Below are 12427 nucleotides of genomic sequence, written 5' to 3' on the forward strand. Positions count from 1 at the left end.
GCAGATGCATGGAGGCGTGGCCAGGCCAACATATCTTTGGCAGCCACTGCACAACTGTTGCCTTTATTTCGGCTTATCAGCCTGTAAAATGCGCAATTCAAATGCAAATGTGCAGCGTAATTAAAAATGTGCATTGCTCCACCAACTCCCCAACCCGGAACGCAGTCATGCACTCATATACGAGTATAGTAGTCCTATAGCCGGCTTCAATTTAAATGTGTGCACACAAACACACGCAGCTGGGAAATTTAATTAGTTGGGACCTTCAGTTGGCCATAAAAATAATAATGCGAAATGCGAACTCGGAAGGGGCTGAAACGGATCCGCAGTTTCTTTGCAAATCGCTCTAAGCCTCACTATTCATTGCCCCCCACATGGGCCGCTTTCCACCTGAAAGGCTCTTGTAAATATTCAATTTCACACGTTCTATCGGCAGCCCACCCACTTTCCCACCATCCCACTTTTCCATTGCAGCATGCTGGCCAACCAACCAACCAACCAACCAACCAACCATCTAGCAGCTGTCAGCCAGTGTGGCCGCAAAATCGGCTCGGCAGAGCCGGGAAATAAAGTCGCACATATTTTCAAATAAAGCTGCCGTTATCACAAATTGACAGCAAAGTATTGTGCGGCTGACTACTTTGTGCCAGCGGGCGTGGTGGGCTGGGGCTTGTTCCCAAAATGGCCAAAAGGGCCAATGGCTTTATGCGGTCAGGCAATGGGCAGGGGCGCAGAGCGGAAGGGGACGCGACTTCCGCTTCCGGTTACACACACACACGCACACACAGCTCGAAAGTGCCCTGCGGTCGGCTGTCAGTGCGATGATTGCGCTGCACGGACAGAAACGGCTCTGGAAAACTAATAACCCGTCCAGAAGCGCCTTATTTAACAATATTAAACAGCCAATCTGCCGCCGGCAATTTCCGCATTCGCACTGCTTTTGTGAGGGCTGTCACATCGGCCGGGGATATTCAAACACGTTTTGAATGCCGATCGAAAAGCATACCCCCAAAATTCCAAAAACCACAAGCCCAGCGCCCCAGCGCCATAAATTGTTCCGCCTTCCGACTTTCAGCTCCGATCGGGTAAAAGGAGCCGCCTGGACCTTCTGACATGGACGGAGGAGGGGACAACCAGCTGGCGGCGCGGTCCTTGGGCAGGCAACGCGAAGCCTTTTCTCACTACGCCGGTCCGCCCGCGGCCATCCTGCAAGGACCCGATCCTGGCCAGGGCGACGCGTTTGCCCTGCAGATGGCTATACAGGCCTTCATCCTAGCCGAACTCGCCGAGGACTCTGGCTTCGAGTCCGGCAGCGAGGGCGACTAGCAGAATAGAAGGGTCTTCCAGACCTAGAGACTGAATTGATACTTTAGTAAATGGCAACCATGTGTAAAGCATCAAATATATAGCTTCTTGTATCGCATGTGGCACCAATTCTGGCTAAATCACTTGTGCTAGCCCTAAAATAATGAGCAGGTTGAATACTACCAATTAGCACGTCTTACAGACCATGCATTTTATTAATTAATCGCCGTCTTACCTTTCGCATAGGATTACACCCACTGAAATGAAATAGAGCCTTAGTTGGGTTTCGGTTTATTCATGTCGATTTGATTTCAATTTGAGTTCAAACACAAATTCCATTTAAACACAGGACGCCGGTGCATCTGAATCTGTGTGCGAGTTGCAGATTAGTAGAGAGTTGTAGTTACATTTATTTTACACATACATAAATACGCATATTTGTATACATTTTTAATACGCTCGTTCGAGATGGATTTTTCTCCTTTCTATTTTCTATTTTCCTTTCCGCTTGGGCTTTTCTTGTGGAACATCAATAATAAATATGTATGCTTGTCTGTTCGCTATGTTCGCATGTACGTATATTTTGCATTTTGATTCCATGGTTCACATGCCTATATAGTTTTGATCGAACTCGGTTATAAAAAACTCGCTCGAATGCCTTTTGATTTGCCTTAAAATCGAAATTGTTTTCTACTTTTCAAGTAATATATATTCCGCCTAATTTAACCCCTTCGAATAAATCAATGTTTATCACGCCTAAACTTGCTTTGAAATAAATGCTGCCTCTGTCACCGGAAACCAAAAGAAATAGATTTTCCATTTTCCGTAAACTCGGTAAATTTTGAATTCACTGAACTGTACGAGAGTTCGAGGTTCTAAGTTTATTTTAAGTACAGTGGCGGTTATTCGGTTATTCCTTAAAACGTTATAGCTACTCGATATGGTGTCTTTCCTTGCCAACTTCGTGTTTGTTAAAATAATGGCCATACACACTACAATTTTCGATTCATAGATTACGTATGCTGTAATTTCAAAAGAAGCGCGAAACAATAACATGCATGCAAATGAGGATACGTTGTTTGCTTTTAATATCAAAACTAAAATATTACGCACGTTGTTCATTATTTGTCATTGTTCAGTTTTTTTCGTTTAGATTTAGTGGCCTATACGTCGTGTATTTGTATAAGTTACTCGTTTCGCTTGGGGCTCGCCTTTGTTAAGTACACTGAAAACTCTACACGGTTTCCTCTCAGTCGGGAAATAATCTACGTAATTTAACTGATCCCACCGAACTCGCTACGCACAGGTATAGGTTTGGATATGGCCATGGAGTAGATATATGGTTGTACTCGTATATATACTTCTTTGGTACATCTATAAATTCTTTACGATTGCTACTGCTGTATACATTGATGGATTTTGTTCCGGAGAGAGATGAATACGGATTCTTATAAAATGCATAAACATTCAGCTTAGAGTCTAGACTGTGAACGTGAACCAACTGCTACCTCCTCCTCTCCCCATATAGCTTGGTACGAATATAATATATGTCTGCTGATAGGTTCGCTTTAGAGAGTGCTCGGGGCACTTGTGATAGGGAGGGCTTTACACTGAAATCCATACAATTCATTGAGTTTCATATTGAGTTGAGTTAGTTGAGTTAGTTGAGAGTGAGTTGGAGTGTGATTCGATTGCGTTGGCTGGCTGCAGTTGTGGCTTTCGGTTTCGAAATTCAAATCACGGTGCGATCGGTTCAAGCGCTGCCACAGCGCCTGCCACCTGCCACCTGCCACGTCGCCAGCGTAGTTGCAGCAACTTACAGCACAAACCCGTAACCTCAGTAACCAGTCGCGTCGAACAGATCCGGAAGAACCAGCGGTGGGCAGTTGTGCGGACTGCAGGTGACGCTCGGCATCTCGTCCGGAGTCACGGCATCCGTGCAGATGCACTGCAGGCAGTTGCCCGTGTCCTGCGGCAGAATGTCTCCGATTTTGTACAGTTTGCCTGCAACGAGAACCGAGTTTGATTTGCAGTTTAAGCGGGATTGGAAGTGGCGATTGAATTGAATGATTATGCTCATAAGTGCATTGTATCAGACAACCTGGTTGGCCCTTATGTTCTCTAGCAAACTATGTGCAAAAGCTTAATTAATATTTGTAAGAGGCTTACTCTGCTGAAGCAGCTCCTTTCAAATCGTAAGGACAAGGCTACGATTCAAGGCTAATCGCAATAAAAATACAGTTTATAAATCTGACCAAGTCTGACCCAGTAGCAGGCTGACTCTGTGCCATAATCCCTTGGCCCCTCCACTGGCGTGCTTACCCAAAACATTGCACATACGCCCTGGTGCCAGCGGCGCAGTTGTAATAATCGTTGTCAGGGTGAACGGCGGAACAACAGGGCTCTGCTGCGGCTGCTCCTGATTGCTGCTGCTGCTGCTGGTGCTGCTGGTGCTGCTGGTGCTGCTGATGCTGCTGATGCTGCTGATGGCCTGTGGGTTTATTGTTGTCCCTGCTGCTCCAACCTGGCCGTTGCTGCTGCCGTTGTCGTTAGCGCCCGACGTTTTGTTGCCATTTGCAATTAAATCCGGTTGGCGACGGGCATGCACATCAACTGCAGTTAGTGTAATGTCAATATTGACAACGCTGCCATTGAATTCGCTGCTGTAGTCGTTGTACGAGCTGCGAAAGAAGACGGCGTCGTTGCCATTGTCTTTGCCGATGCCACCGATGCCGCCGATGCTCCTGTCACTCTTGTTGGCCGCGCCAACATCATCGATTATGGTCGATGGCGGCGTCTCCCGCTCCAGGCTGTCGTCCACGGAGTTCGTGTTGTCGGCATTCAGCTCGGTGGATGTCAGCCAGCGGTGGAAGGCGTCGTCGCGCTCCGCGTCCGGTCCACGGCGATCGGGCTGCATCTGTCCAAGCTGGGCGGGAATAAAGCACAGACTGTTAATTCGACTTGACTGCATGGTAAATAATAAACCAGCTCGAGCATGAAAAACCCCATTACGGGCAGCATTTCAGGCTCACTGGGCACACCGAAGGCGCAGAGTTCAAGCTTCACGTGCACGCAGCCAATGAAGTGGCAGTTGCCCAGCCTAATTGGGTAAGCTTCCCTTGGGGTTTTCCGGAGAAGCTGGTTTCGGGCACCGAGCACTAAAATACCCTGAGCTGCTGACAAATGCGAGATAATAGTCTTAGTCTTTACGACGTGGGTCCCAACTCGCTTCCAGAAAAATAATACGAAAAAATTAGAAAAATAAGCGAACAAAGGAGGAGTCTCTCGAAGATTCCTCAGAACTATCACTCACACAATAACAGTATCACTCAGAAAGGGCAAATATTGTCCCCCAACTTTTAGCCCCAACAGAAAGTTGTGGCATTTATTTCCAATGCCTTCGCTTGGCGTTGGATATGTTTTGCGCTACTTTTCCAGCACAAAGCCCGACCAGGACCCTGCTCAACCTCCCAACTCACATCTCTGGCTGCAACTGTGGCCCCGGACTTCTCCATTCCAGACAGCGTGCTTGTCACCATTTCACTTGGGCCTGTCGTCGTTGTCGTCGTCCTTCCCGTTGTCGTTGTCGTTTTCGATGTCTTTGTCGTTGTCGTTGTTGCAGCCGTGGATGTGGATGTGGATGCCACGTTGCTCGCCATCAACGCCCTGGCCGAGCTGCTGCCAGCAGGAGCTGGCCATTGTGTGGCAGCTGCCTTGGGCTGCTTGGTGGGCGGCTCCGGCAGAATATCGCTGTCGGTTTCCGCCTCATCAGAGTTTTTATCAGCGGCCAAGTCTCCGCTGGGTGCCACGCCTGCCTCTGCTGCGCCTCCAGCCCGCGAGTCGGGCTCAGATGCGGATTCAGATGCCCTTTGTCGAGCCAACGCCTCCTGCTGCAGCTGCTGTTGCTGCTGCTGCTGCTGCTGCTGCTGTTGCTGCTGCTGCTGTAGCAAGCGCTGCTTCTCGTGCAGCAAGTGCTGCTGGTGGTGCTGGTGCTGGTGGTGCTCGTGCTCCTCCGTCTTGTAGTCGTAGTAGAGCAGGGCTGGCAGGTTCTCGGGGAAGTTCAGGATTTTGCTGGACGAATGCGGCTGCTGGTGCGGGTGGTGGCTGTGCTGCGGCGGCTGGGACGGCGGCGGTGGCAGGGACGTCGAGGCTGCCTGCTGATAATGCGTTGCCTTTGCTGCGTGATTAACACCCAAAGCTGCCGCATTCTGTTGCTGCTGCTGCTGCTGCTGTTGCCGATGTTGCTGCTGCGGTATTTTGAGCTGCTGCTGCTGCTGCTGCTGCTGCTCGTGTTTGTGTTGCTTGATTATATTGTAGTTGCCAGCACCGCTCTTGTCGCTCTTGTGTTTTTGCTGCATCTGGAGCTGCTGCATTATGGCGGACTTTTTATAATCCGCCTGCTGCCGCTGCTGCAGCTGCTTCTCCCGCTGGCTGTGGTAAACTTGGTAGTCATTAAAATTCTTTTGGTTCTTGTGATGCTTATGCCGCTTGCCAACTTTCCTCGCCGCCTTGTGCACTTTTGTTGACTTTCCCGTTGTGCTCTCGTGGCGATATGGATCTGAATAGTCGCCATCGCCGTCGGCGTCACCATCACCGTTACCGTCACCGTCATCGTCATCCTCAACACCAAGTCCAAGTCCTGCGTTGTCCCCCGCCGTCCTCGTCTTGTGTACATTGGCCTTATCTGCGAGAAAAAGGCAAAAGTTTCTCGTTATATTATGCATGCCGGGAAAAGCCGACGCATAACCAACCGCATTTCTCCCACCAGCAGAAGATCTCGCCGTCCATGCAGAGACACACCTCACAGGCATCCAGGCGCGGAACCTGGAAAGGATATAGCAAATAACTTAGATGTTTCTCCTCCGGCAAGTTCAGTCAGCAGGTGCTCCTGCGGCTTGTGTACATATATGCTACACGCTACTTGTGGGAGCATGTGCACCCACAACCAGACAATCAATCACAACGCCAGCCGATTTGATGGCCTGAGATACAGTGGATGGGCGAGCAAAGAACACATTTCTGAGGGGGAACAGATAGTCTGCTCATTCATATCATCACATGTGCCGCAAAGAGCCACAAATTCAAATTATGCAATCTGTTTGTTCAACAACCAAGAACGCTTCTCAGATTATGGTTATTGAAATGACCACAGAAACGGACTTCCACTGCCGCTTTACACCCACAAAAGCGGATGTCTGAGGAAATTCACTGACTTCACTGACTCCACTGACGTTCAACCAAAAGAAGATGACTTGGTAGCCCTAAAGGGGCTAGCTGTTCTCTAGCTACAGCAGTGATTTAATTTATAATGATTTAATTTAGTAAAATCCCGATTTGCTACCTTCTGTCCGTGTGGGTACTTGTGCCCGTTGGTGAAGCACGCCGCTGCCCTGCTGTGCGGCTCCAGGTCCTCCTGGGCAGAGGAGCCCGCATCCAAGTGAGATCCGGCTCCAGTCCCCTGAGCTGCCGGGGAGTTCCCATCCAGGGCGTTGTCCTGGGCGTCGCTCAGCCCCTGCCGCTGCAGCTCCGCATCGCTGAGCATCTGCTGCGAGAGCAGACGGGCGTCGTACTTGGCCTGGGACTGCGCCGTGTCCAGGTCGTAGTTGAAGTCATCGTGCTCATCTACATACTCAAAGGGCAAAGCTGTGGAGGGACGAGAACAAAACCAAAGTAAAATCGTGCTGGCTTGACTTTTCTCTGGCGAGTGTCTTCAGTTTCAAAACATATCCCAAATTATATGTACTGTAAGGTGGACCAGCACCACACACATGCATGTTGTTTTATTTATCAGGAATATTAAATATTGATTTGTTTTCCCTCTACTGATACAGCTTAAGTACGAGCAAGCTGAATAGCAAAAGTGTGACATAACGAATATTAAACTAATTAACATTATTGACTTTATTAAATTAAGACAAGTCCCCAGAACTTTATTATTGCTTGGCAGAACAAAACTTTTGAATAGGATTTTAGTTAGCTTAGCAGAAAAAGTGTAAGCCGATTATAATATGAATCATATGCATTTATACATATATCATTTGCGAAGTGTTTCTAAATAAACTCTGATAAAATGTTACTCTTGATGCAGTGGTAAAATATATGCTCTCGAAAAAAAGTTATCACTTTCACAGCAGCCAACAGAATGAAAGCTTATGAGGCTCCCATCAAGGTAATTTTTATACCCGTTACTTGCACAGTAAACGGGTATACTAGATTCGTTGAAAAGTATGTAACGGACAGAAGGAAGCGTTTCCGACCATATATTCTTAATCAGGATCAATAGCCGAGTCTGTCCGTCCGTATGCCCGTCCGTATGTCCGTCCGAATGTCCGTCCGTATGTCCGTCCGTATGTCCGTCCGTATGTCCGTCCGTCCGTATGAACGCCTCGATCTCAGGAACTACAAAAGAATGTTGAGATTAAGCACGCAGCTTCCTGTGCCTGGTTTGTGCGTAGGTTTCTTTCCAAATGTTGCCACACCCACTCCAACGCCCACAAAACCGCCGGACTTCGTCCGCATCACGTCCAAATTTAAAAAAAAAAAATTAAATGTTTTTTGCAAATTTACCGATATTCCAAAAAATTATGAAATTTCTCATTCGCAATTCCAATAGCTGAGTTACGGGTATCTGATAGTCGAGGAACTCGACTATAGCATTATTTCTTGCTTGCAATGTAATTAATTTTCAAGAAAATCAACCTTAAAACTCAAAAGCTGCAAGCTTGATAACAGCCAATATACTAATATACTAATATACTAATATACTAATATACTAATATACTAATAAACGTTATACATAAACATAAGAAATTTAAATGCGTTCATTATTAAAGTTTAAAAAAAAACAAACAGATTAGTAAAATCCATTTGGCGTTTTTATTTGTCCATTATCGGCATAACAAAGTGCAGCCCGTCTCATACGCTTATCGTTCTAATAAATGTGTTTGTGTGAGCGAGCACAAATTTTGTTTGAAAGCTCTGCCTACTTATATAAATATTTATTCCGACGACTTGCCAGTCTAACTTGCACAGTCTAAGTTGGGATTTAAAGACTCTGCGATGCGTCCAGCTACAGTGCTACTTGTGGCAATTGCCGCTTTACTAGTTTCGGGATACGAGGCAGCTGTTTCCCAGGGCGTCTTCAAGGATCCAGCCCATCCTGGAAAGTGTGTTCTCGAGGGATTGGTTCTTGAAAACGGTCAGATTGCTCGCCACCCACAGAGGTGTGAGCGAATTATATGCGGAGAAAATAGTGTGGCAGAGATACAATCGTAGGTTTGTTTCTTATAATATGGTATACTATACTATATATGAATTCACTTTAGTTGTGGTGCCTATGGACTTCCTCCTGGCAAAAAGTTTGGAAAATTCACGGATCCTAAGGCAGATTACCCTGTCTGCTGTAATCGTGAAATTATTGACCAGTAAAATCGCACATCGAAACGAGTTAATAAATGCTATGGTTGAGTTTCCCGACTATCAGATACCCGTTACTTAGCTAGAAAAACGAGAAATATCAACACTTTTTTGGCATACCGATGGAAATTGCGATAAAACAATAAAATGAAAAAGTTTAAATAAATGTACAAAAGTATGGGCGTGGCAGTGTTGGGCGGCTTGTAGGTGCTAGAAGCGGCGTGGCCAAAGTGTTTTTGGTATACCGCTAGAAATTGGCAAGACAAACAAGAAGAGGAAGAAATATCGAAACATTTTTCAAAAGCTGTGGCGGCGGGCGTGGCAAATGGGTCAACAAATGGGATCTGCATACTAATCTCAAGTTTCTAGTTTTTATAGTTCCCAGACGGACTCGGCTATTAATCTTGATCAAGAATAAATATACATACTTCATATGGGCGGAAACGGTTCCTTTTACCTGTTACTTACTTTTCGACGAATCGAGTATACCCTTCTACTCTACGAGTAACGGGTATAATATAATACAAAATAAAAAGCGACAACGAATATTTTTGACTATTTCCTATCTTTGGAAAAACAGAGACAAGCGGTTCAAAAGTTCAGTTTCCCTTTGAATAGTCACAAATTCCTTATCGACGTCTCACGAAGTGAATACACCAAATTATAGGAAAATGAAAAGTAAAGTAACGAGGAAAAGCTCTTGCTGAACAATGTGTATAGTCCATTACGGCAAATTCATCATTTGGCTAGTTAGTTTAGTTATATGGGTCATATAATTAAATTGTAATTTTAATATGTATCGAAGATGTTTCAAAAATGTAATGTCCCCATTAGTGCATATATATCTGTTCTAAGGCCTAAAGAAATTATTATTTGCGATGGGAGTAAATAGCAAAGTATTTATATGCACGTGATTTCTTAGCTAGATCAAACTGATCAAAATCCATTAAATTTAAAAAATTAGTATTTAAGCCAAGCAAGTTTTCAATGGGAAAACTATTTGCGACTATTGTACGTTGGATCAATCGGATGGAAACATTTAAGCATTTTTAATATTGTATCTACATTCTTCAATGTACTGAAATTAAGGACTTTAAAGAGTAGACATCGTTTTCAGTGCCATAGTGATGTATACTACAAAACTTTGCTTATAATTCGTCATGTAAGACAAAACAAGGTCCACCCTGCAGGAGGCACTCAGCACACAGAATCCAATCGGCAAGCTGTTGCCACCTTACAAATGCAATTTTGGCGAAATTTCCAGAGGCCATAAACGGTTGCTGGCATTTTATTATGCATATTTGATAAATTATCATAAAAATAAGAAGCGAAATAAATCACGGGCCACATAAAAGCCGGCGCTGTGTGTGCATACGTATTTTGTTTTATGGCAAACAGTTGCCATTAAATCAAAAGGCTGCACTCATTATGACATAAAAGCAGGGAAAGGCAAATGGAAAATGCGAAAGCGCAAAGCACTCATAAAAATTCAGAGTGAAGCGCTTGCCGTAATTTATGTAATACAGATTTAATAAGGCTGTAAAACGGATTCTCATTTTATTCCGTCTGCTCTCCATAATTCAAGCAAAGCAATCGGCGGCAGAGAGCTGCTCAGTCCGAAGATTGAGGGACTTCCAGACTGCCCCCACTCACCCTTGCTCCGGCAGAGTAATCCCAGGATGGTGGCCAGCAGGAGGCAGGACCTGAGGGAATTGCCGCTCGTCATGCTGTCGCTCCTTATAATCCCAAGAAGAATCTCACTTTCGGCGGATTTCACGGATGGCATTGCACTTTGCTTGCTGCACATTACTTGCACATTTTTGCTCTGACTCTTTCCTTGGCTCCTTTGGCCACACACACTAGCACACACACACCAATACACCGACACACCGATACACCGATACACCGACGCTGCAAGGATTCCGCTGTTTGTTCGCCGTTTTAGGTGGCTCCGATGTTTGTTTTCGCTCCTTCTCCGGCTGTGTTTACGCTGGCACTTTATACCTTGGTAGCAACTGCTGTTTTTATCGCACTCGAGTTGTTTGTTATTTTTAGAATGCACACTTGTACCTTTTCATCTTGCCACTCGAGTGTGGAGGTGAAATGCTGCATTCACAATGCCGATGCTGCGCCTGCTAAATGTGGGCCCTCTTAAGTACACAACGATTTCGCAGCCATGCCAATTTATGGAGGCTGAATGTAAATGGAACTCAACTACCGCCATTAGGCCCCGCTTATATTGAATTTATTTCACGGGCTCCTAATGGCGCAACTGTGATTCACTTTCCCCGGCCTTCATCCTAACGCCCTCCGCCTTCTGCCTCCCAACTGCCCCACTTTGTACTCCTTTTGCCGGAGCTACGTGCCTGGTTAGCTGAGAAAGACCCAACAAGTGTTTCCTTCAGAAAGTTGCCTTACGTAATATGCGAAAGGAAGCTGCGGTAGCTGCGATTGCCACGTTCTGCGGCGGCCGATTTCAAATGAAATTGAATCCCATTAACTAATCATAAAGAAGTGAAAGCGGAGGAGGCCTTCCCCGATCCCCGACCCCCGATGGACGCCCCCCATGGACGCCCCCTCCCGGTCCAAGTGCTTGTGCTCGTGTTTACCCAACGGCCGGGGAATATGCACCGTCAATCCATTTAATCTGTGGCGCTGGAGAGGCTTAGCTATCCAAATAGCACGAGCACTGGAGCGGGTGAGGTGGGAACTGGGGGAGCTGGGAGCTGGGAACACAGCTCTGGCTGGAAAAGCAAAGCAAAGCCAAACGGAACGAAGGCATCCGCAGGAGGCCGGAGCGGAAATTCATTGCCAGTCCCGGCCACGTTTGAAGTGTGAGAAATTAGCGACATGCCAGCGGCAATCCCAATACCCATCCCCATCCCGATCCCGATCCCAACCCAGTCCGGAACCCAGTCCGCACACCCACGTGACTGTCGCACACATTGATGGATGAAACAAAGCTGGCAAAGGTTGGCAGCCATAACTTCTAATAAAGACGGTCCGAGTGCCGCGTGGCCGGGTGGTATTTAATTTACGTTTAATTTGCGACGATTTCCGTTCAACGTGATTGAGTTTCGAGTGCACTGGCATGCTGGAATTGTTTGCAGGCGCTTCAATGGCAGTCGTTTTGTCTCCGCGGCTCACTTCCCGATGTTTGCGTTTGATTAAGAGGGGCGGAGAGAGGCTCCCTAATTACATTTTATGTTAATTGAATGCACTTCTCGCACCAAGAGTCCCTTTAAATCGGACACCAAGCTGCGTCCGTCCGTCACACACGGCGGCTACGCGATAACTGAGTCCTTCGACCTGCGACACTCTGCGCTCAGCACTGCGACGCCACTGTTGCCGCGGATGCTGAGTCCTTTGTATTTATTGCACACAAGCACAGCAGCCGCCGACAACTCAATCTCCACTCTCTCTCTCTCTATCTCTCTCTCGCTCCTCCGAGAGAGTGCTCTCCCCGCTTTTATGAATGAGTTGTGCGCAATAAACACAGCCACGGGTCGGCAGAACGCAACGATAACAGCGCCTGTTAGCGGGCTGTTAACCGCCGGATTCATGCAAATTGCACCAAAGTGAATCCAGCTATAGGCCGCTATCTGTTATTTTCTGTGGAAATTGCATTTCTCCTTGGCGCCTTCGGGCCATTTGGCCTCGCACTGACCACCTCAAAGTGCATTCCGCCAGCCCCGGCAGTTGCCTT

The 12427-nt window shown here is 46.7% G+C and overlaps 3 protein-coding genes across 4 annotated transcripts; 2 read left to right on the plus strand and 1 right to left on the minus strand.

The window, feature by feature from the left end:
* Nucleotides 1–968: 968 nt before the first annotated feature.
* LOC6542989 lies at nt 969–1434 on the plus strand. The gene has a single exon (XM_001970680.3). The coding sequence runs from the start codon at nt 1114–1116 to the stop codon at nt 1324–1326; it is 213 nt and encodes a 70-aa protein (XP_001970716.1). The 5' UTR covers nt 969–1113; the 3' UTR covers nt 1327–1434.
* A 146-nt stretch (nt 1435–1580) lies between these two features.
* On the minus strand, nt 1581–12071 carry LOC6543118 (myb-like protein P). Of its 2 annotated transcripts, none has more exons than XM_001970681.3 (7): nt 11760–12071; nt 10375–10853; nt 6647–6948; nt 6057–6129; nt 4785–5989; nt 3628–4231; nt 1581–3309 (listed from the first exon to the last, which is right to left on the minus strand). In XM_001970681.3, the coding sequence occupies exons 2-7, from the start codon at nt 10526–10528 to the stop codon at nt 3143–3145; spliced, it is 2505 nt and encodes an 834-aa protein (XP_001970717.2). In that variant the 5' UTR covers nt 10529–10853; nt 11760–12071; the 3' UTR covers nt 1581–3142. The 2 variants fall into 2 exon arrangements, with proteins under 2 accessions (XP_001970717.2, XP_026835007.1); XM_026979206.1 differs by having other exon boundaries at nt 10375–10856.
* Nucleotides 8312–8887, plus strand: LOC26526202. Its single transcript, XM_015159984.2, has 2 exons — nt 8312–8576; nt 8631–8887. Exons 1-2 carry the CDS (start codon nt 8365–8367, stop codon nt 8731–8733), a joined length of 315 nt encoding a protein of 104 aa, XP_015015470.1. The 5' UTR covers nt 8312–8364; the 3' UTR covers nt 8734–8887.
* Nucleotides 12072–12427: the final 356 nt, after the last annotated feature.

Source organism: Drosophila erecta, unplaced genomic scaffold (genome assembly GCF_003286155.1).
Source record: "Drosophila erecta strain 14021-0224.00,06,07 unplaced genomic scaffold, DereRS2 tig00000055-arrow-pilon, whole genome shotgun sequence".
Taxonomy (NCBI): Eukaryota; Metazoa; Arthropoda; class Insecta; order Diptera; family Drosophilidae; genus Drosophila; species Drosophila erecta.